The sequence below is a fragment of the Anopheles stephensi genome, chromosome 3, assembly GCF_013141755.1.
Source record: "Anopheles stephensi strain Indian chromosome 3, UCI_ANSTEP_V1.0, whole genome shotgun sequence".
Lineage (NCBI taxonomy): Eukaryota > Metazoa > Arthropoda > Insecta > Diptera > Culicidae > Anopheles > Anopheles stephensi.
In genome coordinates, this window is record NC_050203.1 from 72,003,552 (window position 1) to 72,029,013 (window position 25,462).

Sequence of the window (25,462 nt, forward strand, 5' to 3'; positions counted from 1 at the left end):
TACGGCTGATGAACATAATTGCGTTTCGGAATGCAAAATGCATTACGCTCCCAAATGCAACTCTCCCTGGCCGGCTCTCCCCGCATCCCCTCACTATTGAACCGCACAAGGTCATGCGTATGTGTGTGGGGTGTAGCGGAGATGAATACTCTGAAAAAAAAAACACACACACACAACCGAATCGATGGCATACAGACAGCGCAGCCTGCGAGTGAGAGTGTCGTCGTATTTCCCGCATCCTACGCACCACGCGACGCCAGGACCACGCACCACGTGCTCTTACGCTGCACTTCCGGACCGTTCCGGGCGGCGGTGTAGGCGAATACACTCCGTAATCATTCCGACTTTGCCCGAGTGTGTGTGGGAGTGGAGTTCCTGTGAGTGGTAGAGGCTACTCTACAGCAACGACATTTTGGGCGATAGTATATTATGTGCTTGTGTGTGACTACAGTTGCTGGAGTGAGTGTGAGGTGCACCATGCACTTGCAGTCCTGACAGGAAGAAGCGAAATTAAGCTCGTGCATCAAATCTTTTCTAGTAGTCTCTCTCCCTAGCTCTCCCTGTCTCTCTCTCTCACTCGTGTTCAAAATCTTCTCGCACACGAAAAATCCTGAACCGTGTAACCTATGGTTACGACAAGCCATCCAAGGTACACCATAAAATGTTATGTGCTCGATTTCGCCCACTTCGAAAGCCGCGTGCGTGTGTTGTGTGATGGTGTAATTTATATTTAAATTGTATGTTTTATTGATAAACACCGTTTGTGGTTCGGCTTTTTTTTCTTCTGCTGTCTCTTCACCCCCGAAAATCGTGTAGATTTAATATTATTGCAGTGCCACGCTATGGGTGGACGTGTCCTCCGGTGGACATGTGCTTTGTGGATCTTAACGCCGTGAGGTGAATGCATTTACTAGTGTGTGTGAGTGGCTTTGTGTGTGTGTGCGCAAATTTCAAGACGCGCGTTTCTGGCCTTGGCGGTCGTAAAGCAAGATAAATAAACCATAAACCAGTAGGGTAGTCTAAAATTGGCCCTCGCCAAAAAAAAAACCAGCTCATATCCGAACCTTACGACGTTACGGGTTTATTTTGTGGCATAGGAGAAACGCCATCCAGTTTTTGTGCGGAGTTTGTGTGTGTGTGTGCGTTTTTGTTGAAACGCCCGAATTGGGCTGAGTGTTACGGAGAAGAAGATTGGAAACAGTGACATCGATCGAGTTTCTAGCGCGGTGCGTTCTCTACCCTCGATCGGCAGTGGTCGGCAGTGTGATGGAGCTGCCCCAGAGTAGGTGGTGGCGCTGGCGACGGCGCCATTTGCTAACGGGATCGTTATTGGTGCTGGTTTGTTTGTTGCTGGTGCTCGATCCTGCACCAGTGAATGCCGACCCGGACGAGGATATTCCGCACAACGAGTAAGTAGTAACGAGGATGGGTTCTATGTGGTTGAGCAACAGCAAACAGGGAAAAGGATATATTCCGTTTACAGAGGAGAATATGATGATTTGAGCTTTATGTATCCATTTATTAAGTTAGAGAGAGTATCACAATATGGTGTCTCAAAAATGGAATCTATATTTTTGTGTACAAAAATTCATCTTTAAACAAACTATATTAAATACTTTCTAATCCAGTATTTCAAAGACTTTCGTCTGTTTCTATGGTATTTCTTTTCTTAAACGTTTCTTGTTCTGATCTTAAATTATCTGCTCAAATCATGTCAGTCGAACTAACAAATGTTTATTAATGTTTTCTTATGAAACAAAAACCTCATTGCCGCATTATCAATTTTGAACAGATTTGTTTGAAAGAATTCCCTTTTTCTAGTAGTAAACAGAAAAATCTAGTAAAAAAATCAGTTTGTTGCTAAGGTTTTTGTATACTTATTACAACCAACAAGTGCTACTTAAGTATAGCCATCTTTTCAGTTTATGTAACTCAATAAGTTGATAAAAGGGTTCGAATCATATAATGGAACTTTTAAATTCTTTTCAAGGGAATCTTTCAAATAGGCTTTGGAATATTACAAGCCCATTGTAGGTGGAACTTTTCAATAATATAATGGAATTTTACGTACAGTTAAGGGAAATTTGCAACGTGACTATGGAATATTGCCTTTAGCTGATACAACATATGATATTGATTTTCGAGTGAAAACCATTTAAATGTGTATGATACGTCGTCGAGGTGATGTAAGCAAACGATTTAATGACGTTTGACAATTTTATAGTTTGATAGGGTTGAACTAAAAACTATGCCAAAAATACACAGCTTATTACAAAGATTTATAGTCAAGTAGTAAATTCCCAAACTGTTTGTAAGATTCCACAATATGATTGGAAGGGTCCACTGCGGGCTTGTAATCTTCCATTATTTATTTGTAACATTCCGCTGAATGATTAGATGGATGGGAAACCTAGTACTTATTTATGAAAATGAATATTTTGTGAAGCCTGCGCTGAGTAAACAGAGTCGGTAAGGGTTGAACAAATTAATTATTGAAGAAATAATTACATTAATACGCCTTTGTATACGAATAATTTTTCTCCATTACGCTTTTAGTAGCAAGTGATTGATAACACTTTTGGCAACATTGTCTTGAAGAACAAATTTCCCAGTAATGTATATTACTGCTCTTTGACAGTTTAAAGATCAGACATACTAAAGAACGCAAGTTAAACCAATATTTGTCTGTAAAAAAAACAAGGATCAAGAATATTTGCATCCATTCAGTTGTTGCATTAGCATGAATAAAATTCTCCTCATGAAGAAGCTGTCTGTAACTGTTGTAGGCGAGTTACTGTTCTTCCGGCGCATCTATAGTTGATGCTTCACTTGCAAGCAATTGATTTTATTATAACCCGGCTCTTTTTTTTTCTCCTGTTGCTGTTGTTGCATCGAACTCCCATCCCTGGAGCATAATGAATCGATACGAACAGTTTTGCAACGATCATTGTCCGCGCTTTCTCGCATTCTGCCAGATTCGTCCGAGTGGAGTCCCATACCGCCAGTGTCTACTTTACCGACTGCTTCAAGGGTCGCGTCTTCGCTTCCACTCCAATGCAACCGGTTCCCCTTAAATCCTTTCCAATCGCTTCCTTTTCACCCCGATGTTTTGCCTCTCGCCCTAAGAACGAACCGGATGAGCTTTTTCGAGTGTTTCGGCACGTAGCTACGCGGCACTGCTTTACCCGCAACCCGATCGTTTGGGCGTTGTTCCGGGTGCCCGAAACCCGCTGCCCGGTTTTTCTTTCCCACGGGAGCTAAAACGCTGCGGGATAGTGGAAAAGTTTAAATTGTTTAAATTATCTCGACAAAAGTGCAGAGCTGCGATGGTGGTGGGGACATCGCCGTGCAAGGAGTTGCAGTTGCAGGATGCGGCAGGTTCGGCTTCGTGAAGATTTATATTTATTCATGAAAAAATACATAATCACCTCGAGCGAAGCGTTGTCTCTTGGGCGGGCGAGATCTTTGCATCCTTACGTCAGATTTCTCGAAGGAAGTTTGGGACTGATGGTGGGGGTTTTGTTGAGGTTCAAAGTCGTGCTTCGCTAGCAATAGTTTGTGATTGAGAAGGAGTTACGAATTCTTCATTGACCACCGGTTGTCTTGTTAATTCTGGGCCGTATCTGACATTCGCGCGGTTTGGCAAAGGCTTCGGAGTTGTGAGGATGGTAAATCTATGTGTGCAGGAAGTTTGTCAACGGGTTTGGTAGTAGTGAATGGATTTTGGAATCGAACCTTATGTTTGCGATAGGCTTTTTAAGAAGATTTGTATTTACGACGCCTGAAAGTATGCAAATTTTTTTTGAAGGACGCATTTTAATTGGTGTCAGTGAGTTAGATGAACAATTTAAGTATTTTCGAATTCAATATGTTGAATCCCTTTAATTCCTGTTGGCCTTTGTAGTGTTACAGACCATATTAAAATATAGCATACTTTCAGGCGTCAGAATTTTACACAACCTGGTAAAATCAGCTTTCTAAAGCGCACTGCATGTAACTCCACAACCAAGGGCATAAAGCTCGCTTATGTAACATCGTAAATCCTTACCCAGTAGGAGAAAGACGTCTCTCATCAAGTAACGAGGTACCGCCACGAGTGGCATTTACAGAACGCGTGTGCAATCCAGCGTAAGATAAGTACACTGCCTCTACAATTTAGCTTGCAGGCATGATTGCACTGATTGCCACATTGTATGATGCACTTTTCCGGGCATTGGAAGTCATACCAAGAATTAGCTCGTTCATATTTGATCATTCCTGTACGAACCAGACTGCTTCCGTTTCTTCACAATTGATTTGAAACCCCCTTAGAGAGAGAAAAAAAGCTCTTTAAGAACACTTCGACCAACACACACACACATTAGCTTTATGTTGCGTAATACGAGTGCGATTGATTTCCTGCGACCCATTTCAGCCGACCGTTGTGCTCCAACAGCAAAACGTCACTTGCATCATTTGCGGCGATTCGTTCTCTGGCGGAAGCCGCGGGCAAAAGCGTGGCAACCGATGGCAAGATTGATGGGGCGTGCAGGCAATAAAAGAAAACAAGACCCGTTAGGACACGGTTTTGGTTTGCTTGTTTTGTTTTATTTTTATTGCGTTATAACGTTAATATTAGTTCGCGGGTTTCTCTTTTTGGTTCTGGTATCAGAAAAACAGCCCGATCCCCCCAAAACAAAGAAAATGCCGCTAACGGAAGGAAATGAATTTTCACAGTCGTAACGGTCATAACTTTTTTGGCAAAGCGTTTTATCGCTTTTTAAGGTGGGCAAAAATTATGGAGCCCAGGCAAATCGATTAAGATGAAACGGGAGGGAAAAGGGAGAAAGAGCGATGGTGAAGGATGGTTTACGGGAAGGAAACCGTGTGCAGTTAAAGTTTGTGTTAAAGTTGAATCGGTTTTTGATGTTGCTTTTATGTGGAAAAAGTCTGGAAAGGTTTTATTGGAATTTTCAATGAATAATTGCGTTTAACTTATTTTTACAAACTTTTCGAGATATTATAAACACTTTTAGCTCGATTACTTTTAAGGATACGAGTAATGATTTAAATAGTTGCTAGCTCTTAATACCACCACAAACACATTGAAAAGCATTTCGCAGTCATTCAGCCTAAAAGTATGCAATCTTCCTTCCTTGGCACTACAACCTCGAGAGGTCTCGGACTGCCATTTCTGGCTTTCTGTGACTTGGTTTTACTCGTAGCAATGCAGTCAACACTGCGGCTGGACGGGATTCGAACCCCGGTCCTGCCGTGTGAAGACCGGCGCCGCTGTCGCCTTGACTACCAGCCCACCGCAATCACTTGTGTTTAATTTTTCTCAGCAAGACAGATCAGAGGATTTTTGTTTGCTTTTCAACGCTTGAATCTGTCCCAACAATTGTTTGAATAATAAAAAACAATGTGCTAGTCCGTGTTCAAAAAAATAAGTATAAATGTTTAAGGAAAAATTGTCCCAAACAGTTTTAATTAGGTCCAATTTTATTTACCCTGTGAAAATGTTCACGAAAGGGGGTGGTTGTGATATATTTTGAGGATTGAAGTGAGACTGTGTGCACTCGTATCGCTGGTCGGTTTGCAACTGTGTATTCGTTTGTCCATAATGATTTACATGTAATTCGAGTAGTTCGTGTAAGTGTATAACAGTCGAGTAGTCCTAATCTTAACCCTTAATTGTCTACTGTTTAATTCGTGAAATTTAAATGCATGCTCGAAAATTGTAATATTAAATCCTGTAGTTCAAATGCAGGCAAGATTATATAATTATTCTAATTCCCACATTCCCGGCCACCAAAGAAGGAACTTCTTTAAATTTCATGCAAATGTGAATTCAAAACTAATCGTGTACTCCTGACGCAATGCTTATCTCCTATCTGCCTGTTATCATGTGTGTGTGTGTATATGTGGGTGCGTGTGGGCGTGTGTTTGTTTATCTTGATCCGTGATTGACACTTGTGAATGTAAACAATGTAGCGTGGTTTACAAGTGCGCATTAATCAGTGCATGTGGTTTCCGTGGTTTCAAGATGACTTAGCGGGTCTGGATTTGGTAGAACAGCTAGACGATTAGCTGCGCGGACGATATGCTTCCCTGAAGCAGTGCGCAGTGTAACAACGCGAACTACCCCGTCCTTTCCTGGATGTACTGCAACGATGCGCCCCATGGGCCAAGAGGTAGGATGAACATTGTCTTCCTTAATAATCACCAATTGATTTTGTTGTAGGACGGCTGCTTTACCGGAACAATATTTGGCCCGGGCTTGTAACTGTTGCAGATACTCCGGATACCATCGGGCCCAAATCGATTGGAGATGTTTTTGTACCAATTGGTATTCCTTCAGGTGATTGCTCGGCGTATTGGTGTAATCGATGTCTGGTACCGCTTGCATATTGCCACCGACAAGGAAGTGGCCCGGTGTCAGTGGTTCTAAATCACACGGCTCATCGGATAAAGGTGTTATTGGCCGTGAATTTAAACATTGGTCTACCTGGGCAAGCAAGGTAAGCATGTTCTCCTGCGTGATGCTTGTAGTGCCGATGGTTCTAATGATGTGTTTTTTAGCTTCTGTTAGTTGTGCGTTAGTGAGCCGGCCACCGATGCGCAGGATCCCGTCGATGTCGATGAAGGGTGAGATCCACTTCAGTTTGGAGTTCTTTGGAATCTCTTTGCCCTTCTGTAGGGCTTGTATCTCCTCGAAGAAAGTGTCTCGTTGTGATAGGTAACACAGTTTGAGTTCTGCCGCCTTGAGTTCGTCCGTAGTGAGAGGTGGTATGTGTTTTGAATGTGCCGTATTTCCCTTGTGAAGCTTCGCGTTATGAATAAAGCGCAAGCCGTATGCAACAACCCTTTGCAGTGTGTGGTAAGCCGAAATTCGGGAAAACAACCTGTTCCGAAATTCGCAGATTGTAGATGTTGTTGCAACCCGTGGTGAAGTTAACCTCTCCTCCTCTGCGCTCTCAGCCTCGTTTGGTGGTGAAGTGTTTTGTGGCCAATCTTCAGCGTTGCGTGCTAACCAATGTGGCCCGTGCCACCAGCGTTCACATGCCAATAGTTTCTCTGGTGTTAAGCCACGCGAGATGTCGTCTGCTGGATTGTCGGTGCCTGGAACATGCTTCCAGCACTGTATGCCGGAAGTTTGCTGGATTTTAGCCACCCTGTTGGCTACGAACGGCTTCCAGCGATTTGGTACGGAGTTCAACCAGTGAAGTACAGTCATTGAGTCGGTCCAACAGATTGTAGTAGCAGAAACCTTCAGTGAATTAATCACCTTCTCGTGTAGGAGTGTGGCCAATCGCGCTGCACATAATTCCAACCTAGCTATAGAGTGTGAGTTAGATAATGCGACGACTTTCGACTTGGCTGTTAGCAGCTGTACGGTGACTCCTTCCAAGCCTTCAGCGCGGATGTAACAACAAGCGCCGTATGCTAGTTGTGATGCGTCAGCAAAGATGTGTATTTGCAGACTTGTGGCCGTGCGTTGAGCTATGTACCGTGGTATTCTCAGGTTGCGCAGTGAGGATAAGGTAGAGTGGAAGTTCAACCATTCTTGCTGTAGGTGCGATGGTAGCTCGCTGTCCCAATCCCACGATCTTCCGTTCTGCTTTAGAGCCCACAGTTGCTGCATGAACATTTTGGCGATGATGATCGTTGGACCCAGCAACCCGAGGGGATCGAATATTTTAGCTATGTATGACAAAACTAGCCTTTTTGTCATGCGGGATGGTGTAGGTGGTATATCGATCCGAAAACGTAGAGTGTCAGCAGCTGGTTCCCACATGATACCTAACGTGGAAACCTGCTTCGAATCCTTCCATTCATGCGTTAGTTGAACTGCTACATCTTCAGACGGCACGGTTTGCAATGCTTCGGTGCGGTTTGAAGCCCATTTCTTCAGTGTGAAACCAGCTGAATTTAACATGCCTGATATCTGCTTCTGCATTTCAATCGCTTCATAGATATCATCGGTACCCGTTAACAAATCATCAACGTAGAAGTCGTTTAGGACAGCGTTCACTGCCAGCGGGTACTCTTCCTTGTTGTCAATAGCAGCTTGTTTCAAGGTCCTTGTAGCTAGAAAAGGAGCTGATGCTGTGCCGTACGTAACCGTCTGTAGTTCAAAGGTTGAGATGGGTTCAGCAGGATCTTCTCTGTACCGGATGCGCAGATATCTACAATCATCGGGACTGTGTAAAATTTGCCGATACATCTTCTCTACGTCGGCAGACAATGCGATGGCACGAGAACGGAACCGAAGGATGATCGATAGGAGATCTTCTTGAACGACTGGTCCCACCATGAGTTTGTCGTTCAACGAGTAACCACTCGACGTTTTGCACGATGCATCGAACACGACGCGAACCTTCGTGGTTGTGCTCGACTCTTTAACAACGGCATGGTGTGGAAGGTAATAGTGATCTATCGAATCATCTGCAGGACTGGTAAGTCGTTTCATATGCCCCAACTGTTCGTATTCTCTCATGAATTTGGCATACTCCTTTTTCATTGTAGGATTACTGTTCAACCGCCGTTCCATACTACGCAATCTACGATCAGCTATTTGTTTCGACTCTCCTAAAACGACATTAGGATTGGGGTTAAAAGGCAAACGAACGACATACCTTCCACTTGTAGTGCGAACAGTTGTTGCAGCGAAATGCTTTTCGCAAGCATTCTCCTCGACCGATAGCACAGGATCCTCGGCTATGGTTTCGCTCTCCCAGAATCGATGCAGGATCTCCTCCAATGTGGCATCGTGTGCAGAAAGATGACACAGCCGCGGACCGGCTGATATATGATGAGAGATGCCGCTGACAACCCAACCGAAACGGGTTTCAATCAGCCACGGCTTGCCTCTGCCAATAGAGCGCTTGCGACCGGTGTGCAGCTCCCAGAACGTATCGCCTCCGATGACGATATCGACTTGCCCCGGATGATTAAAGGTGCTGTCCGCCAATGCCACATCCGGCATTTCCCATGAAGAGATGTCCGTTGGTGAAGTAGGAATGTTTGTACATGGCGTGTCCAGAACCAGGAACGCCATTTCCGTTGAGAAGGGTTGTGTCTTGGAGTGAACGGTGGCGACGATCGAACCCTTGACCAGCTGTACCGAATTGCCGATGCCCGAAACAGCGACGTTGACCCTTTTGCGACTGGTCAACAGCCTTCGAGCTAGGTCTTCCGCGATGAAATTCGATGTGGAACCCGAATCCAATAAAGCCCTTGCTTCGTGGATGTTGCCGTAGTCATCCTTGATTTGGATGTTTGCCGTTGCAAGGAACACATTGTCGTCATCCGTTTGAGCAGACATTGTAACCGTTGTGGGAGGAGTGTAGCGTGGAGTGTGATGCAATAAGCTGTGATGACGCTCCCGACATATGCGACACGAAAATTCCGATTTACACTCCCTCACCTGATGATTGCTGCTCAAACAATTCCAGCACAGTCGATTCGTTGCAACAATGTCTCGTCGTTGCTGAACTTCTTTACCTGTGAACACTGGGCAGTTGCGCAAAGTGTGACCTTCGGAACACTCCAGTGGACACTTTGGCGGTTGGATGAGGGCAGACGAAGGAACAGGAGCCGGGCGAGAAGTAGCTGCATACGCGATGAACCGTCGTTGCACTGGCTGCCGACTGTTGCCGGCCACCTTGGTACCACCAGCGCTTTGATCCATCACGAAAGTGTTGGTCGATTTCAAGATTTGGATCCGATCTTGAACAAACTCGATCACATCCTTGTATTTGTCCCGCGTGAAGTGTACCGAATGCTTTTCCCAAGCCAACAGCGTTTCCCGATCTAACTTCATAAGCAGCATATTCGACAGCGGTGTATCCCACGAATCTACCGGTTCCTTTAACTTCACTAATCCGTTCACGAAGCGCGTGAATTCATCCACCAAGTGGGAAAGCTTATCCACGCACACCGAATGCACTCCGGGGAGATAGTGCATTTTCCGATAATACTCACGGATTAGTAGACGCGAGTTGTCGTACCGTTTAAGCAGAGCAGCCCATGTGATTGCGTAATTGTCTTCCGTTAGAGGTGTGTGCTCGAAGGGTAGTGCAGCCTCTCCTTTTAGCGATGAAAGTAAGTACTGCAGTTTTGCGATGGACGGAAGCTCAGGCGAAGCGTCGATCATAGCAAGGAAGCGATCGCGGAACGACAGCCATTTCGTATGATCTCCATCGAACGTTGGAAGCTCGATTTTGGGTAAGCGTAGGTTTGGTGCGTGCGGTCGACCAAAAGCGAGTGTCGACGAAGCCAAACCTGTCGTATCGTTGACCGCTCCTTCTTCCTTGGGTTGATTTGCACGTAAAAATGATTTCAGCTTCCTGCAACGTTCCTCGAAGTGGATTCTCTCCATAATGCACGCTTCGATTGTTGCATCACTTTCGTCGAGTTCCTCCAGTTTAGAAATAGCGGCGAAGAACCCTGCCTGATGCGATTCCAAATTCTCTAACACCTCCGGAATCTGTTGGGCGTCGTTGGGTTGGAAATCCGTCTGGAACCGCTCCATGGATTTAATGCTTTCCACAGCAATCCTTTTCTTCAACTGCACTGCCTTGATTTTCTTATCCATTGCTTCTCGAAAATATCACACGAAATATCACACGACGGTAACGAACAACTCGTTGGCGCGAAATTCGAAATGGTGGAGTGTAACCGACCGTTGCCCTTGACGCGGGGCCGAATGCGATGGCGAATTTGTCACGTAATGACTTGCACAATTTCCGTATACCGAGTTCCACTCTTGGTTGCAGAATGAAACTTCCTCTCCGTATATCACGATCCGGTTCGAAGGACCAACAAATGTGAAAATGTTCACGAAAGGGGGTGGTTGTGATATATTTTGAGGATTGAAGTGAGACTGTGTGCACTCGTATCGCTGGTCGGTTTGCAACTGTGTATTCGTTTGTCCATAATGATTTACATGTAATTCGAGTAGTTCGTGTAAGTGTATAACAGTCGAGTAGTCCTAATCTTAACCCTTAATTGTCTACTGTTTAATTCGTGAAATTTAAATGCATGCTCGAAAATTGTAATATTAAATCCTGTAGTTCAAATGCAGGCAAGATTATATAATTATTCTAATTCCCACATACCCAGATTTGGAATTTTTGGATTTGTGGATTTTTTGATTGTTTGGGAGAGAAATCTTTGAGTCTCATAATTTAGACATTTCTGCCTAATTAGCTAAGGATAGTTTAATCACTTTTCTCATTCAATAGTTCAATAGGAAGCCAACATCGCTGGATTCCTGCACTTAGTTTACCAGTGGCTGGATAATGAGTCTTGCGTACTGGGAGACGGTCTGGACTGCTACTTACCACTTCCAACTTAAAGTCTTAATGAAAATCTTCTTAAAGCTGTACTCCACTATTCGATTCCCCCCTCCCCCCAGAGATTGACTTGCTCAAGAGCATTAGTTTAAAAGAAAACACATGCTACCACTTCCAAGGTTCACTTAAATAGAGTAAAGCTTACTAGCATTCTTGCAAACAAAACAACAACAAAAAACCAGGAGACCAGATTTTTCATCAACGTCCGGATCCAATCAATCCACTTCACCAGCGTTGGTTAGGCAGTGATTTAACAGTGCCGGGTAAGCACAGTGCTCACAGTGGTCTGGATTGAATGCCAAACCATCATTCCTCACACGGTGGCACAGTGTGCTGTGGCTGCATCTCACAGCAGTACTACATCGTCGGAAGCCGTCCGCCCTGCTGGAACAGCCATATAGGGAACCCGGAACCCGGCTAACCCGATGTTGTGCATTTGGTAGAGAGAGAGAGAGAGGGAGGAGAGCGGGAGACGAAGAAGGAAAAAGGCAGTTGCCTAGACTTCCGATTACTTGCGGCTGACAGCCGGAGCTTTTGAGTGAAAAGAATTTTCAATAAATCTTGCCACCGGTATCGAAAACGTGTCTCTGTGTGTGTGTGTCCCTCACGCTGTGTGTTGGGACGTGTTTCGTGGTATAGTGTGAAATGTATGTCCCCCCCTTCCAGCCTTTTCACCCTTTATCTCATGTTCTAGTTGCCAGTCTCTCTCTCCCTCTGTCATATGAAAATCAAGGAAGAAGCGACAAACAAAAAAATCGAATACAAAAATCTTTCACAACTTTTCCACCATCGATACATTTTGCATCCCGTGGAGATTTCATTTTTTTTTGTGTGTTAACTCGCCTCCTATTGCTTCGAGGCGGCTGTCGAGGTTATGGTAGTTCTTGTACCTTCCGATTCAACGGATTAGTGTGCGCCATCCGGTGCGACAACAGCACTCGCCTTTACATGTGTGTGTGTGTGTTGCGTGTGTGTGCGCGGGTGTGAATTGCAAAGAGGCTCTCATATAGCGCGAAAATGCGTTTCCTCCCATCACAAACCACCACAAGCAGCCAGCAGTGGGATGGTGTGGGGGTTTGGGAAAATTTATGTAGGAATTTGAATAGAAAGGAATGCTCCGTCCGTTCGCTGCCACGCTGCGTGTGTGTGTGCTCGAGCTTCTGTCTTTTAGCCCTCAGGGCCACAGTCCGGGGCTGGGTGCTATTTGGCACTGCAGTATATTGACAGATATTACATCGCCGGTTTGTCGCACCCGGCTGTACCGTGGCTACCACCCGCTGTCGTTGGTAGAAAATTTTATCTCAACCCCAGGCCAATCATATCCCGTGGCCAGCTTCCATCCGCGAGCTACCGCACAGGGAATGTTTCCGGCGTGGAAAATACGTGGTGCACACGCGGCGCGAGAGGCTGCAATCATTTCATCGATAATGGACATGATAAATTTCACCTTCACACAGCCACACGGGAGCGTTTTAAGCGATGTGAGGGAAGGATATACGATTTTCTCGGCTCGCGCTATCATCGCTCGTCGATCGGCTCTGGGAAATATGAGCTGCGTGTACAGCGGGCATTTGGCGAGATGAAACTTAACAATGTTTAAATCGAATCACAATTAAAGCGTGCATTGGTTTCGAAGCAAGATTTTACGAAAAAAGTGATTAATTTCTGTTCTGAGTATATCAAGTGGTATAGGAATTTGAGATCATAATTAAATTGTAGCATACGTTGTTGTAGAGCCAAGGAAGAAAGAGAAGTGCATCAGTTGGAAAAAAAGTGTTTGCATGGTTTCCAAATTTCCATACTTAATATGATGCAATTTTAAAGGCAAGATAGATTGCAAAGAGTTTTTGAAACTTGTTGCAGTTAAATATTTGCACTTTAAATTAATGAAGAAATTGCTTTGAATTAAAACATAAAATTGAATTACTTTAAATAAAATTATTAATGGTGTAAACATAATTTTAACCGACATTTGTTCGCAACTGCTCACTGTGCGTTGGTGTGATTTCCTTTAGATCATGCTTTTTTCTAACACGCTTTTTCTCACTCCTATTTTTTCTCTCTTTTTTCCAGAGTACGAAACTGGGCCATCCGTTTCGGTGTCGATCTGTGGGAGTTTGGACGACAGTTTACCAAAGTGAACGACATCAGAAGTGTAAGTATCGTGTTCATCTTTCCCATTTTTTTTTCTCTCCCTAGCGCAGCAAACTTTCTTACCGATCGTAAGCGGTGAAAAGGATTAAGTTTGTGTGCGTGAGAGTGCTTGTGTGGGTGCGTTTCACCAGCCTCCAGCATTAGCCGATGGTACAGTAACGAAAAAAGCAATTTCTTGCTGTAATTTTTAACGGACATCCTTACATTTGACTTACCTTCACCACCGACGACGAAGGATTAGCAGTGTTGTAGTAGTTTTGTTGTACCAGCCCATCGATTGGCCCACCATTTGTTGGTGGGTGGGATGTTGTGGGGGTTAGCTGTACCTTTCTCCAGGCACTGCTAAACGGAGACGGCAAACCTTTAAATGATTCTGCTATGCGGTTTTGCGCCGTAAGCCAACAAAGCATTTCCAGGCATTTTACCTGAAGAGACCCAATAATGTGTAGCATCCTTCACGGGCCGAGCTGCCATTGATATCGTGCCCGAGGGTGGGGGAAAGGAAAAACCGGGTCAAGATTAGTCAAGCGCAATAAAGGGGAATCGGTGGGGACCCAAAATCCTTTCGGGGGGTTTTTCCCGTGGAAGTGGTAGGAGCTGGTGTGGAAGGGAGCGGGGAAAAATGGTTTTCGCAGAGATTTCTAGTCGTGGCTGGTTGGTTGGTTGGTTGGTTGGTTTGCTGGTCTGATGGGACTGGTAGTGTGTATGTAACAGCTTTCGGTAGTTCTGCGAGAAAGCTTCTACGCCCGCATGTTCGCCCAACGAGTTTTCCCGCTTTTTCACTGGCCAAAGTTAGGTTTCCCATTGTGCCGATGTGAGGCTGTCTTGTGTGAGATGTTGTACCCGTGTATCCATATGCGTGTGTGTGTGGTTGTATGTGGCAGCACTTACAGCACGGTGAGTGTATTTTTGGGGCAAACCCATCTTCATACACCTTGCTTGGTTTCTGGAGTGAAGCTTTGTGGAAAATTTCAACCAAAGTAAAGATATCTCTTGTACGAGATGCACACACACACACTGGAAAAAGAGGACAAAGCGCCTGAGGCACACTGGAGGAGGGCCATCGGTTGGGTGGAAGATATGTGCTGAAAAGTTTTTACTCCTACCACCAACCACTGTACCACCTACAAAAAGCGTTTGGAAAAGCGCACCGCCGTCGGCCATTTCTCTCCCGTATGTGTGTGTGTGTGTCTTTCTGCGCATACCGGACACGAGGGGGAGGAAGGAGGAAACAGGAGGGTGTGTGCGGGCTGTCAGGTGCTGTCGCTACTACACATTGACAGAGCGTTTTGTAGCACAAGCCTTTGGCATAATCGGTTCGGAGCAAAGAAGGAAGAAGAAGGCCTTCGCTAAAGGAAACGGCTCGTTACTTGTTCGTTGTCGACGCTACCTGTGCGGCTGTACGGCCACACAGATTTTCACGGCCCATAGGAATCGATTTTATGTCCACCGGAGGCCCTCCCTCACCGGGCGTGTTTTCGGTGGCTTCGTAAGGTGGCTTCCCCTTTTCTTGCTCGGTGTGCAATTTGATGGATTCGAGAAAAGGTTCGTGAAAATGAAAAGCGATGAAGAGGGGGTGATGCCACCCCCGGCGGCAGCAGCAGCTGGTGGTTTTAAAGCGATGAAAAACCTTGAAGACGGTGCCATGTATCGACCCGAACGTGTAGAAGGCGAAAAGCGTTCCTTGCCTTCGAACTCGCACGTCAGCTACCGCCAGTTTCGAGGGCAGAATGTGTCTCAGGTGTGTTGGCCTTACCGTATGGTGGATGGTGGATGACAGGATGAAGAGTTAGCTTGAAATTAGTTCCCGACGAAAACGAGCCTCTCTCGGTGCGAACTGACGAGGTGACGAGAACGGGGTGTGATGTGATGCAACGTAGCCAATTTTTATGTTCAAGGAGAAAGCTCCCTGTGCATGGTGATGTCTTTGTGTGTGCGTGGAGTTACGATGGCATTGAGATCGATGAGTTTCTGCACATTGCGTTCTGTTTGCTATTTTACTTGGCAGATTCTTCCGTTGGGTAAACACATGCAACCTGCACATTGTACATAAAGCTAATTTTATGGCAAGATGGAGTGTACAGCATTGTATAAAGATAGCTAACAAAGATAGCCTGGGTAAGAAAAGGTAACATTTTTTTTCGTATTGTTATGTAAAAAGTTTTAAGCAAGTTTTTTATTCGGAATTATGGTCACTTTAGTTCAATCGAATTTAGCATTATATTCTTAATTCTTAAAATAATTAACTGTGAAACACCGGGCGTCTCCATAAAATAGTAAAACATCAGGCGTCTCCATGAAGTATTAAATTTTGATTTCTTATTTATTTATTTTTTTATTCCTGAATCGTTTTACATTTTTTTTCAGGTTTCATTGTGTTATTTTTTTATTTCCATTCGTTCATTGAAAAGACGTTGAATAAATAAACAAATACATTTCCAAATGAGATTTGAGTTATCTTTGCGCTTATGAAAACAACCAGGCGTCTCCATTAAAAGTAACCTTCTACCGTAACATTTTCTTAATTATCTTTCAATTGCATTTTTTTTCTTTTACCTGTCAGATGGATATAATTGCACTTGATTCGAGAGAAAAAAATGGAACGGAAAATAAGATAAACATGTTTAACTTTACGCATAAAGCACCAGCACCCTGTCAGCTATTGTTGGCCACGACTTCACACGTCACACATGCAATCGTGTATGGTACGATTTCCTGCCTGCAAAGACCTGCTTTCGTACCGACCGGTACGGTAGATGGAAGATAAGAGCAAAGTCTAGAAAACAATGATTTTTAACGTGTTCATGAGGTGTTCGAGTTAAATGTTGATTGCAATGTAGCCCAGCACTTGGCGCGTGTTACACTGCGCCCCGTATGTGAACCGTACCGGCCCAGTTTCTCAAACTGAAGGGTGATTGTTGTTGTTTTTTTTTGTATTTTGTCCCACGCTCATACACTCGCTCTCGGCCGCATTGATGCTGTGTGCGGAAGAGGTGCAACAGCGTGCATACATTGTGTGTGTGTGTGTGTTTGCACCGATCGCATTTGCATTGGCCAGCCTGGTAGCCGTGGCTGCCGTGCTAGAAGACGGTTAATGTATCGTGTTCGGTGTTTACCTCTGCTTACACATCGTTAGCTACGTTGGCTTTCGCACGTCGAACGTTGACCAGAGAAGGCTTTTGTTTCGTGCGTGTCTGTGTGTGTTTATGTGTTTTTTCTTTTGCACTATAAAAAAACACGCTCGTTGGTGAATCGAGGTGGATTAACACAGTGCATTAACATCTTGTGCATTCAGCGCGTTAAGCGCCTTGAAGGAGTGCTCAGTAGTAGGTGCTGCGGATAGCGGAAAGATTTATTATTAACATTTCCGATGGTAAACTGAGCGTGATAGGGTAACGGTGGGAGAGAGAGAGAGTTTGGGATAAGGTACATTATAAGATTATGATGTAGTAGATGTTTTTTTTTCCACGGCTCGAGAAACACTTTGCGTGGGAAAGGTAAAAAATAATAATAAAAGAAAATGAGCAGAATAATTAGTGTAGAGTACAGACTGTTGAGTTAGGCACTTAGAAAACATGGTCCTATGTTTAATAAACTTTATGCGTTGCTCGTAATATTTATTTCCATAAATAAAATGAACATTTTTCCAAGACCAGAACTGTTGGGTTTTTTTTATTCATGTAGGACGGCTTGATTGCCTCTAATGCGAAGCATGATTCTAATGCTTTGCTGAATCGTACGAAGACTTAAGGTGTGGAATTTACTTTTCTACGCCTGAAATTATTCTATTATTATATTATTATAATTATTATTATAATTTTTGAGGTTTAAGGAAGGCATTGACTATTTGGAAAGCCACATAAATTTTTGTTTATACTTTTTACCAGCACTGAAGTCAGCTGATAAAATTTTCAGTTCCTTAGAACTCAGATTTTTCCCTTAGAAATATCAATTTTTAACAATTGTTTAAAAATTAAAAGGATCACATGCTGCGCGTCAAACAAATCCACCACTCGACAACAATCACAATAACCCTTGGGCGTAATTCTATCACCCGTTTCCGCGTAAGTAAGGTTCCGCGGCCATGCCTGCTGTAAACAAAACGCAAAGCAACCAGCACCAGCATCGTCATCGTTTCAGCCCGGGCGGCGAAACCAAAATCTCGGCAATCTTTTAGCACCCATTTTTTGAAGTGTTTTATTTCGGATGAAATGGAAAAGGTTAACAGGTTATGTGCGCTGTCCCTCTCGCCGGCCGAGCGCTCTTCGGCATAAAATATTTGCCACGCCCCGGCACTTAGGAAACGAATATATATATTGAATATTTTATCCACCCCGGGACGTAGATTAATGGTGGCTCGTGCCTGTCGATCGTGTTTTTCCCGGCCCCCGAGGTTCGTTTCCCAACACTAGACTGTCTTTGCATTCACTGTTCGACCGTGTTGGAAGGAAAACATGTATACACATTCTGGTGGCATATCTCTGTGAGTGTGAGTAAGAATGTTTTTTTGTTCCACTGAAATCTGCACCCAACCAGCCAGCAGTGGTGTGGAGGCTCCCTGTGGGTGGTTGAGTGGAGGAAAAACTGCGGGGAAAAGCTTACGTAACGGGAGCGTGGCTTGCGATCGCCCATTACCGCTAGAAACGACGATTGTCCCGGTGATACGTGATCCGTGTGCAGAAGTAAGCTCCAGCTCGTCCATGGCTCGAATTCGTTGTCAGGCAGCGCTCGGGCGATGCTGCCACTACATAACTCGTGGCTGGTGAAATGGCTGGCGGGCGTGCTGGCAAATCACTAAATTAAGTCTCATTGGGCAGTGGTTTTTCTTTCGTGTGACTAGACGGTGCTGCAGAAGGTGAATGCTACGCCGTAGGTGCAATGGATGTACTCCCGAAGTTCCGAACTTGCTGCAGGACTTTCGGTGTATTAGATAAAACCCCCCCTCCGGTAACCGGCACTCCCGTGGAACCCATCCTGTCGCCGCTCGTTGCCAGTCGCGTGGAAAGACTGTCCATTATGGAGTAAGTTGAGCGCTTGGGTAGTAGCTTTTCAACGATGGTTATCTTCGTGTGAGAATGTTGGTAGCTCAACTCAGGTTTCTTTAAATCTCTGTTTGTGCGGTGAGTGCAACGGAAAGTCCGTCGGGGTGATTTGTTCATGGTAGCAATTTAAACAATTTTATCAATTGCAGCAACACTTCTGCACTCCGAAGGGCGTGCGCGACTGTACGGATTGAAATAGCACGCTAACAAGCGTGTTTTTGAGACAGACGATTGCATTGCCGAGATTCGCATTCCAAGTAGTATCGTAGTGGGGTTTTTTGGGTGTGTTATGTTTGTGAGACACGTATGAGAAGCTTAACGTGGATTATGGTTTTACGAGATGCAGGAGCTTGCATTAGGGAATTTAATTTATGAAAAAAGGATTTCTTATGATTACAGGCAGGCTTGAAGGTAATTAAATTAGTGATAAATTAGCAAAAATAATGAGAATCCTTCAATTTTTCGTTGGTGCCGTGACCAGTATTCAACTTGATTGTTTGATATGGTAAACAAACCTCGTCTTTGTGTTTAAGTCCTCAAAGTAATATTATATTATATTTTTCGTAAATGATTCGCCGAAATATATTACTTTCATTTCAATATAAGCTAGGTGCCGTGACCAAGATTCAAATGTGAAATTTGTTCCCAATGACCTTTGCAGTTTTGTGCTTTCCGGGCACCAAATTATGATGCTCATAATTAAAAGGTTCCATTTCTTACGTTCACCATTTAAATTGAATGTTGCCCTGTACAGGCACGTCATTAGCAAAACCCTTCAACAAACCCCGGGAAGCTTTAAGCGCGCCGAGTTTTCGTTCGCCCATCGGCGGTTTCTGTCGGTGAGTGTTTTCACTCGCTTTGAAGTGCTCAGTGCCAAGGGTAAAGAGTTGTCTGGCAGCAAAAAGGTGTGTTTCCTCCCACTCTCCCTTTCCGAACCCTCACTCCTCCCCATTATCACACCCTGCCAGAAACACCGATCACGTTGCCATTTTACCGGAACGGAACCGAAACGGATGTGCACAGGTAAATCGAAAGGAAAATTTCTCAGCGCTTCATTTTCCTTCCGTTCATCATTGACAACCCCCACGCTATTATTTGGTGGTCGGTGAGCCGCTCACTGTGTGTGTGTGTGTGTGTGTGTGGAAGGGTACCGAGACAGAGGAAGTATGGCAGGAGATGACAGTTGGAGTAGGTTTTAATTGCCTCGCTCTTGATTCGCCGTCAGGGTTCAGTGAGTGAATTCCTGGAACTGGAACAGGGTCGGGAAAGGTGGGAGGGCGCTCAGGAGTATTTCATTTCATAAGGCGACCCAATCCATTCATTCTCACCTCGAACAGCTTTCGGTCGGTTGCACCATTTGGACAAGTTGAACCGTTGGACAAGGGGGGGGGGGGGGCTGTTGTTTTTCCAAACGGCCGAGCTTTTCGCGCACACCTTCCCTGTTAGGTCATTTTCTCGCTTTTTCACGTCCACATCGTTCCACAAGCGGTGTGTTTGTGTGTGTGTGTGTCAGTGGAAATAAACGCGAAACGTTTTGAGCTGCGGTTTGGCCGTTAAAAGGATGAAAGGATGGGTCATCTTCGAGGGTTTTGTATTGTTCTCGCGAGTTTTGTGAGTTTTTGGAAGGGAAAAAGGGCTGCGAGACGCACGAAAATTTAGCGAGCAGATTTTCCGTGAAATCATTTCTATGGCATTAAAATTCAAATTGAATGGATAATTGTTATTAGCGTTTCGCGTCTTCCATCCATCCGGTTCGGCGAACCGGGCGGGCGGAGTCGTCCTTTTTCTTTTCCTTTTTGGCAGGATGTTTTCGTTTTTGAATGAAGGCCATCTCTTCTGCTTCTTCACACAAACACACACACACAAAAGCGTTTTATTCCCGGAAAAAGCAATGGCGACCGGAAAAATCTTCTACCGCCACAGCCACAGCACACCGTGCGTCCGACCGGTTTGGTGGTAGTGTTGGAGCACTGAAATGTGTTTGTGGGATTAATTTGCTGAAGCCGACGGTTTATTGGCAGGTGTCAGCGTTAATCGCGCGCTGTCACCGGTGACGGATGATGATGGGCCAGCAACGATGACGGATCGAGAAGTATGCACCCAATTTGTGCTGCCAGCCAGCCAGTGGATCTAATTAAACCGAACGCTCGGAACGAATCGACAGTCCGACAATGGGGGTGCTGTATGGCGGGTGGATAATACTGCATAGTTCTGGTAAAAATATATAAAGAATTGTTTTTGTTTTCTGGGAATCTTAGTAGCGAAGCGAATGGTTTGTAATGTTGATAGCATGCTAAGCTGCAACTAATTAGCTGCTGAAGTATTCATCGATATTGAAGCTTTCTAAGGATGGATCAGTGTATAAAATTGTTGCGTGTACAGATATGGTTAGTTATAACCTTCTAAAGATACGTCAATGTATCTTTAATAATCATCTTAAAGCTCATTTCTTTGCATATAAGTCTCCCTGGCAATTTATGCATAGCATTGCATACCTTTAGGCGTTCGTACTAAAGCTTGCAATCCAGTGGTAAACAAGCGTGTGTGAAATAAATTTTGCTTAATCCCCTATCGGCTATGATAAACCGCTGTAACGATAATTGAAATCGATACTGTCACACGAAAGGCTGTTAAATAATTTAAACAATTATCAATATGTTTATCACCCATAATTGATGCTCTCACGGAACCCATTGTCCTAGTTGACACTTTTGCACCATTGTGCTAAAGCTGCACTGGCGGAATGGACAAGCCGAAGCCACCGGGATGGGCGCAGTAACTTGACATTATAACACACATTCCAGACATTCACCATCAGCAGATTCACTAACGAGCGGATTTCTACACCAAGTGTTAATAGGCCACAACGAAACCACATTCCAATTCGATTCGACCAGCGTCACAGCCCGGGGAAGGATAGAAACTACCGCATGGTACCATCGCGCCACGCATACGGTTATGGGTGTCAAGCATTTACGCACGCACCGTCTACATTCTGCCGGAGCCGTTGTTCCGGCCGTGGTCCACCGTCCCGTCCTTCTGGCAAAAGGCAATGGATCGATTAGCGCATCGCCCGTTAACCGTCTTTCGGTCGAACCTTTCCGTATCGAACAAAAGCTGTAATGAGTTTCCTTTTGCCGATGCGTAATTTGTGGTAGAACAAACCCATTCTGGTTGCTCCGGTTCTTTTGCCCACACGTGCTCATTACGATGGCACGTGATTGTTTCCGTTACCCGGCTGCTTCGGGCTGTTCGGCAGGATGGCTAGCGGCTAAAGCCCGTTCCACATTGCGTGTTTCGGATGCTTCGGTTTCACATTTTCAACCGGTTAAACAGTATGTCACGGCGAAAGATGTCCTGCGAAAATGGAATCGTGGGATGTGCGAAGGATTTGTGGGTAGGTGGCAACGGAAAGGGCTATCGATTTGACGCGGTGGCTGCTAACGAACCGGAACGGTTACGGTTCGGAAGGGACCGTGGAAACATGATTTCCGAATTACCTTGATTGATAACGGATAAGCGATAAAATATGATTGATAATTAGATTAATATGTCATTCGATACTAATTCGTTTTACAATTCATATTCGTACATGGCTCGGTCGGTTGGGTTGTGTTGTAGGTTTGTGGGAAAATCGTTGCGAACCGTGCTCGATGACGAGGCGAACGGTTGTTTGTGCTGCAACGTTGTGCCGTTGGGTCATTAAACGCTTTCGACGATCGATTGTTTGAAGTGGTGAATGTGATTTATCTGGAGCAAAATAATGTTAAAGCTTTGCGGAGTGTTTATTGAATTCTTTGTATCGAATATTTATTGCATGGCTCCAAAATTATAGGATAAGATGAAAAACTGTTTGTCCTTGGATATAATGACAATATTTTCAATTGAGCACCACTGGAACTTATACTTAACTGCTCAGCTTTACTTAAACGTTAAACATAAAGAATACTTTTTAAAACCGTAAAAACTAACAGAACATTGCTAATTTACTTATGAGAAATTAAGATGCATTTAACATAGTAGCGACTAAACGTATGCAATTTTTAATTATCCTTTAGCTTGGACAATCGAACCCAAACTTTCAAATGTATTTATGATGACTTATGGAGCAAAACTGAAATTTTAAGTTTATATCCGTCACACACGATGCTAAAATAACATCTTAATTCATAAAAATGGCAAAATTGTTTAAAGGAGAATATGTGCATCAAATTTATTCCGATGAGGGGGAAATTAACTAGCTTGATTTTGAACGCTTAAATAGCTAGAATCTTCGATAGTATCCCTACGACCCTGGTATGTCGAATTGGCCTGTTTTAAAGATTACGGTAAATTGACATCCATCTTAGAAACCTGGCGACAACGAAAGCTTGCAGCTGTAGTGCAGGACATCATGATATAGACCACTCTCATTCTCTGGTCTTGCAAAGAATAGCGCTATAGAATCTCTGTTAACATCTGTGGTTGCAATGGACACGCAACAGGCTGTCCTGGTGAGAGCTTTACTAGCAGCAAAAGATCTGCCAAATTCGAAAATAATTTTCAAATTTGCGAGCGAACTTGGCTTAATCTGTGCTACAGTGAAAATGCTTCCTGCGCATTGTTGAAGTATTATTGTAGTGTTGTACTGTGCTATTTTCATGTAAGTAAACATGTCGTCGGACCGTCAGATTTCAGTATGTTAGCAGAAGTGAATAACTACCTAACAATCTTGGCTTACTCCCTATCGAGAGTCATTTTAAATCCATATTCTAAGGCTATTACAGCCTTAGTAAGTCTGTTTGAGATTCACGCTCCAGACGTACCTTCCTGTAAGCTTATAGTAATCGGACGACAAACTCTTCTATTGACTGAACACTACTGAAAAACACTTTAGATAAGTAATGGCCACCTAAACAATTGCTCACCTAATTGTTCAATAATGTTTCGTGGGGTTAGGGTATTCTAGTGTTGATGGAACGACCCGCTAATAGCTAGTGAAGTGTAAAGCGAACTTTAACCATCACTTTAATTCACCATCTGCTGTGGATGACGCTGCATCTTACTCGTGCTAATGGTGGAAAATTGAATTCCATTAGCGGATATCTGTACATCAATGCACCATCACCACACACAACCAAACCTGCACAAAAAAAATCTGCTCGCTATAACTGTTTTCTCTCTCTCTAAATGCATTAAATTCATAGCAATCACCGTTTGGGAATCGTTTTCCCCCGGTACGATTTCGAGCCAATCATCGTTTTTAGCGATTCGGATGATGACGTCTTAAAACTGGTGTTACCCGCGTGTTGCACCACCCGATTACCATCACTGTTTGCTTACTTTTCTCTAAGTGTGTGTTTTTTCTCTCTCTTCGCCTCTGTACTTGCAGCGCTTCAAGGACTCGGACGTGGACGTGACCAGGAAGGATGGCATCCTGCTGCTGCGCGAGCTGGCAGCGGAAGTGAAGAACTTTATGGATTTCAAAATGAACGCCGTAATGGTGAGTAGCGCAATGCGTCCCGCGTACTGAGCAGGATACGTTTGTTCTTTGCCGAGGATACGTGTGCCGAATGTGTTTTTTTGTTTGTTTCGGAAGTACGGTTCCTTCGTATATTCTACCGTCCCTAAACCGTTGTTGCTGCAGCAGCAGCCGCAGCCTTCTACTCCGAATGCTTCGGTTGTTGTCTAAGATGCTCTAACAAACGCTAGGGGTTGGATAGTTGGAGTAGCATTTTTTTCCTACCTGGCTTAAGCAGGCGTAGGTGTGGAACAAACGCAAGCAAACTACTTAGCTCAGTGCTTTCGTGTTTGAGCTGTTGGAAGGCAACTAAAGCAAAAAAAAGAAGCTTAAAGGAAGGAAGAAGACGAAAAAAAGGAACCCACCCCATCACGAAGGCCCGTACGGGCTGGGCAGACGGTGCAGTGCAGATCTCGGGGGCCTGATTCGGCAAAGGGGGGTTTTCTTCTTCGTTTCAGCGTCAGATTAACGTTTGATTACCTTTCGAACGGAAATTTCTCCGTAAATTGCCTCCCAGTCTCACACCTCCGTTCGCCCGTTTTCTCGCCCACCTTGCTGCTGTTTGAAGGGGGGGGGGGGGGGGGGTAATGGGGTTTTCTGGAAAAAGCTTATCGAACAAGAAGCTTTGAAGGATTTTGATTTTTGAAGGGACCAATTGTTGACGACGGGTGGCCAGCTTTCGGCACAAAGCGTACACACAGCACGGGAGCAACAAAAACAGCGGATCAATTTTTCCTCCCACAGTCAATCGGTTTGTTGAAGCTTATTTGATTATTGGTCCCTTGGTAGGGCTTACGGTTTGAGATCCGATCCGGGAACCGGGACTGCTTAATGGTTTAAATCGGACGTTCTTGGCGGGGAGGGATTCCAAATGTTTGCATTGCAGTGATACCTGAGCTACTACTGATGACATTTCCATTAATGCGCTTAGTTACGGAGTGACAGTTTAATGAACCAAGTGAACTAAGTTTTACTCTTAATCGCCTCCTTTTTCTATTCAATGAGATAAAAAACGCCTAAAGTTATGCAATGCCGAATACTAACAAAATCTATAAATTCATCAAGTAGACCGATTTCAACACCCTACTAACAAACATTTTTCAACGCAGAGGTTTATTTGAATGCACTTTTGAAATCGTCCACAAATCGTTCACAAAGCTGAGGTAAAAAGTCACCAATGTCATGAATATAGACGTTGAAATTCGCGTTGTCATGAATATATATAGACGTTGAAATTCGCGAAATTGCTCATCGTCTTGCGGTCATACTACAGCCTGACCAAACTTCTCCACTCAAAATACCTGTCGCGACTATATCTTGAAGTATACAGAATATTTATAGTCCCAGTAGTACAATCTGCCCAAAATCGAAGATGCTCATAACATCATTTTGATCCACATATGTGTGAAAGGATAGTAATAGAGTCG

The 25,462-nt window shown here is 44.3% G+C and overlaps 1 protein-coding gene and 1 long non-coding RNA gene across 8 annotated transcripts in view; one reads left to right on the plus strand and one right to left on the minus strand.

The window, feature by feature from the left end:
- The window catches only part of LOC118511274 (voltage-dependent calcium channel subunit alpha-2/delta-4), a 74,097-nt gene that overhangs the window by 2,957 nt on the left and 45,678 nt on the right, over positions 1 to 25,462 (plus strand). For 6 of the 7 annotated variants that reach the window (XM_036054165.1, XM_036054162.1, XM_036054168.1 and 3 more), the window contains exons 2-4: positions 817 to 1,409; positions 13,413 to 13,494; positions 23,907 to 24,017. In XM_036054165.1, the coding sequence (XP_035910058.1) occupies positions 1,267 to 1,409; positions 13,413 to 13,494; positions 23,907 to 24,017 (336 nt within the window). In that variant the 5' untranslated portion in view covers positions 817 to 1,266. The remainder of the gene's footprint in view (positions 1 to 816; positions 1,410 to 13,412; positions 13,495 to 23,906; positions 24,018 to 25,462) is intronic. The other variant, XM_036054167.1, reaches the window with a different exon arrangement.
- On the minus strand, positions 2,762 to 4,502 carry LOC118511277. Its single transcript, XR_004906134.1, has 3 exons — positions 4,049 to 4,502; positions 3,429 to 3,674; positions 2,762 to 3,265 (listed from the first exon to the last, which is right to left on the minus strand). It is a non-coding gene; the product is annotated as an uncharacterized LOC118511277 (long non-coding RNA).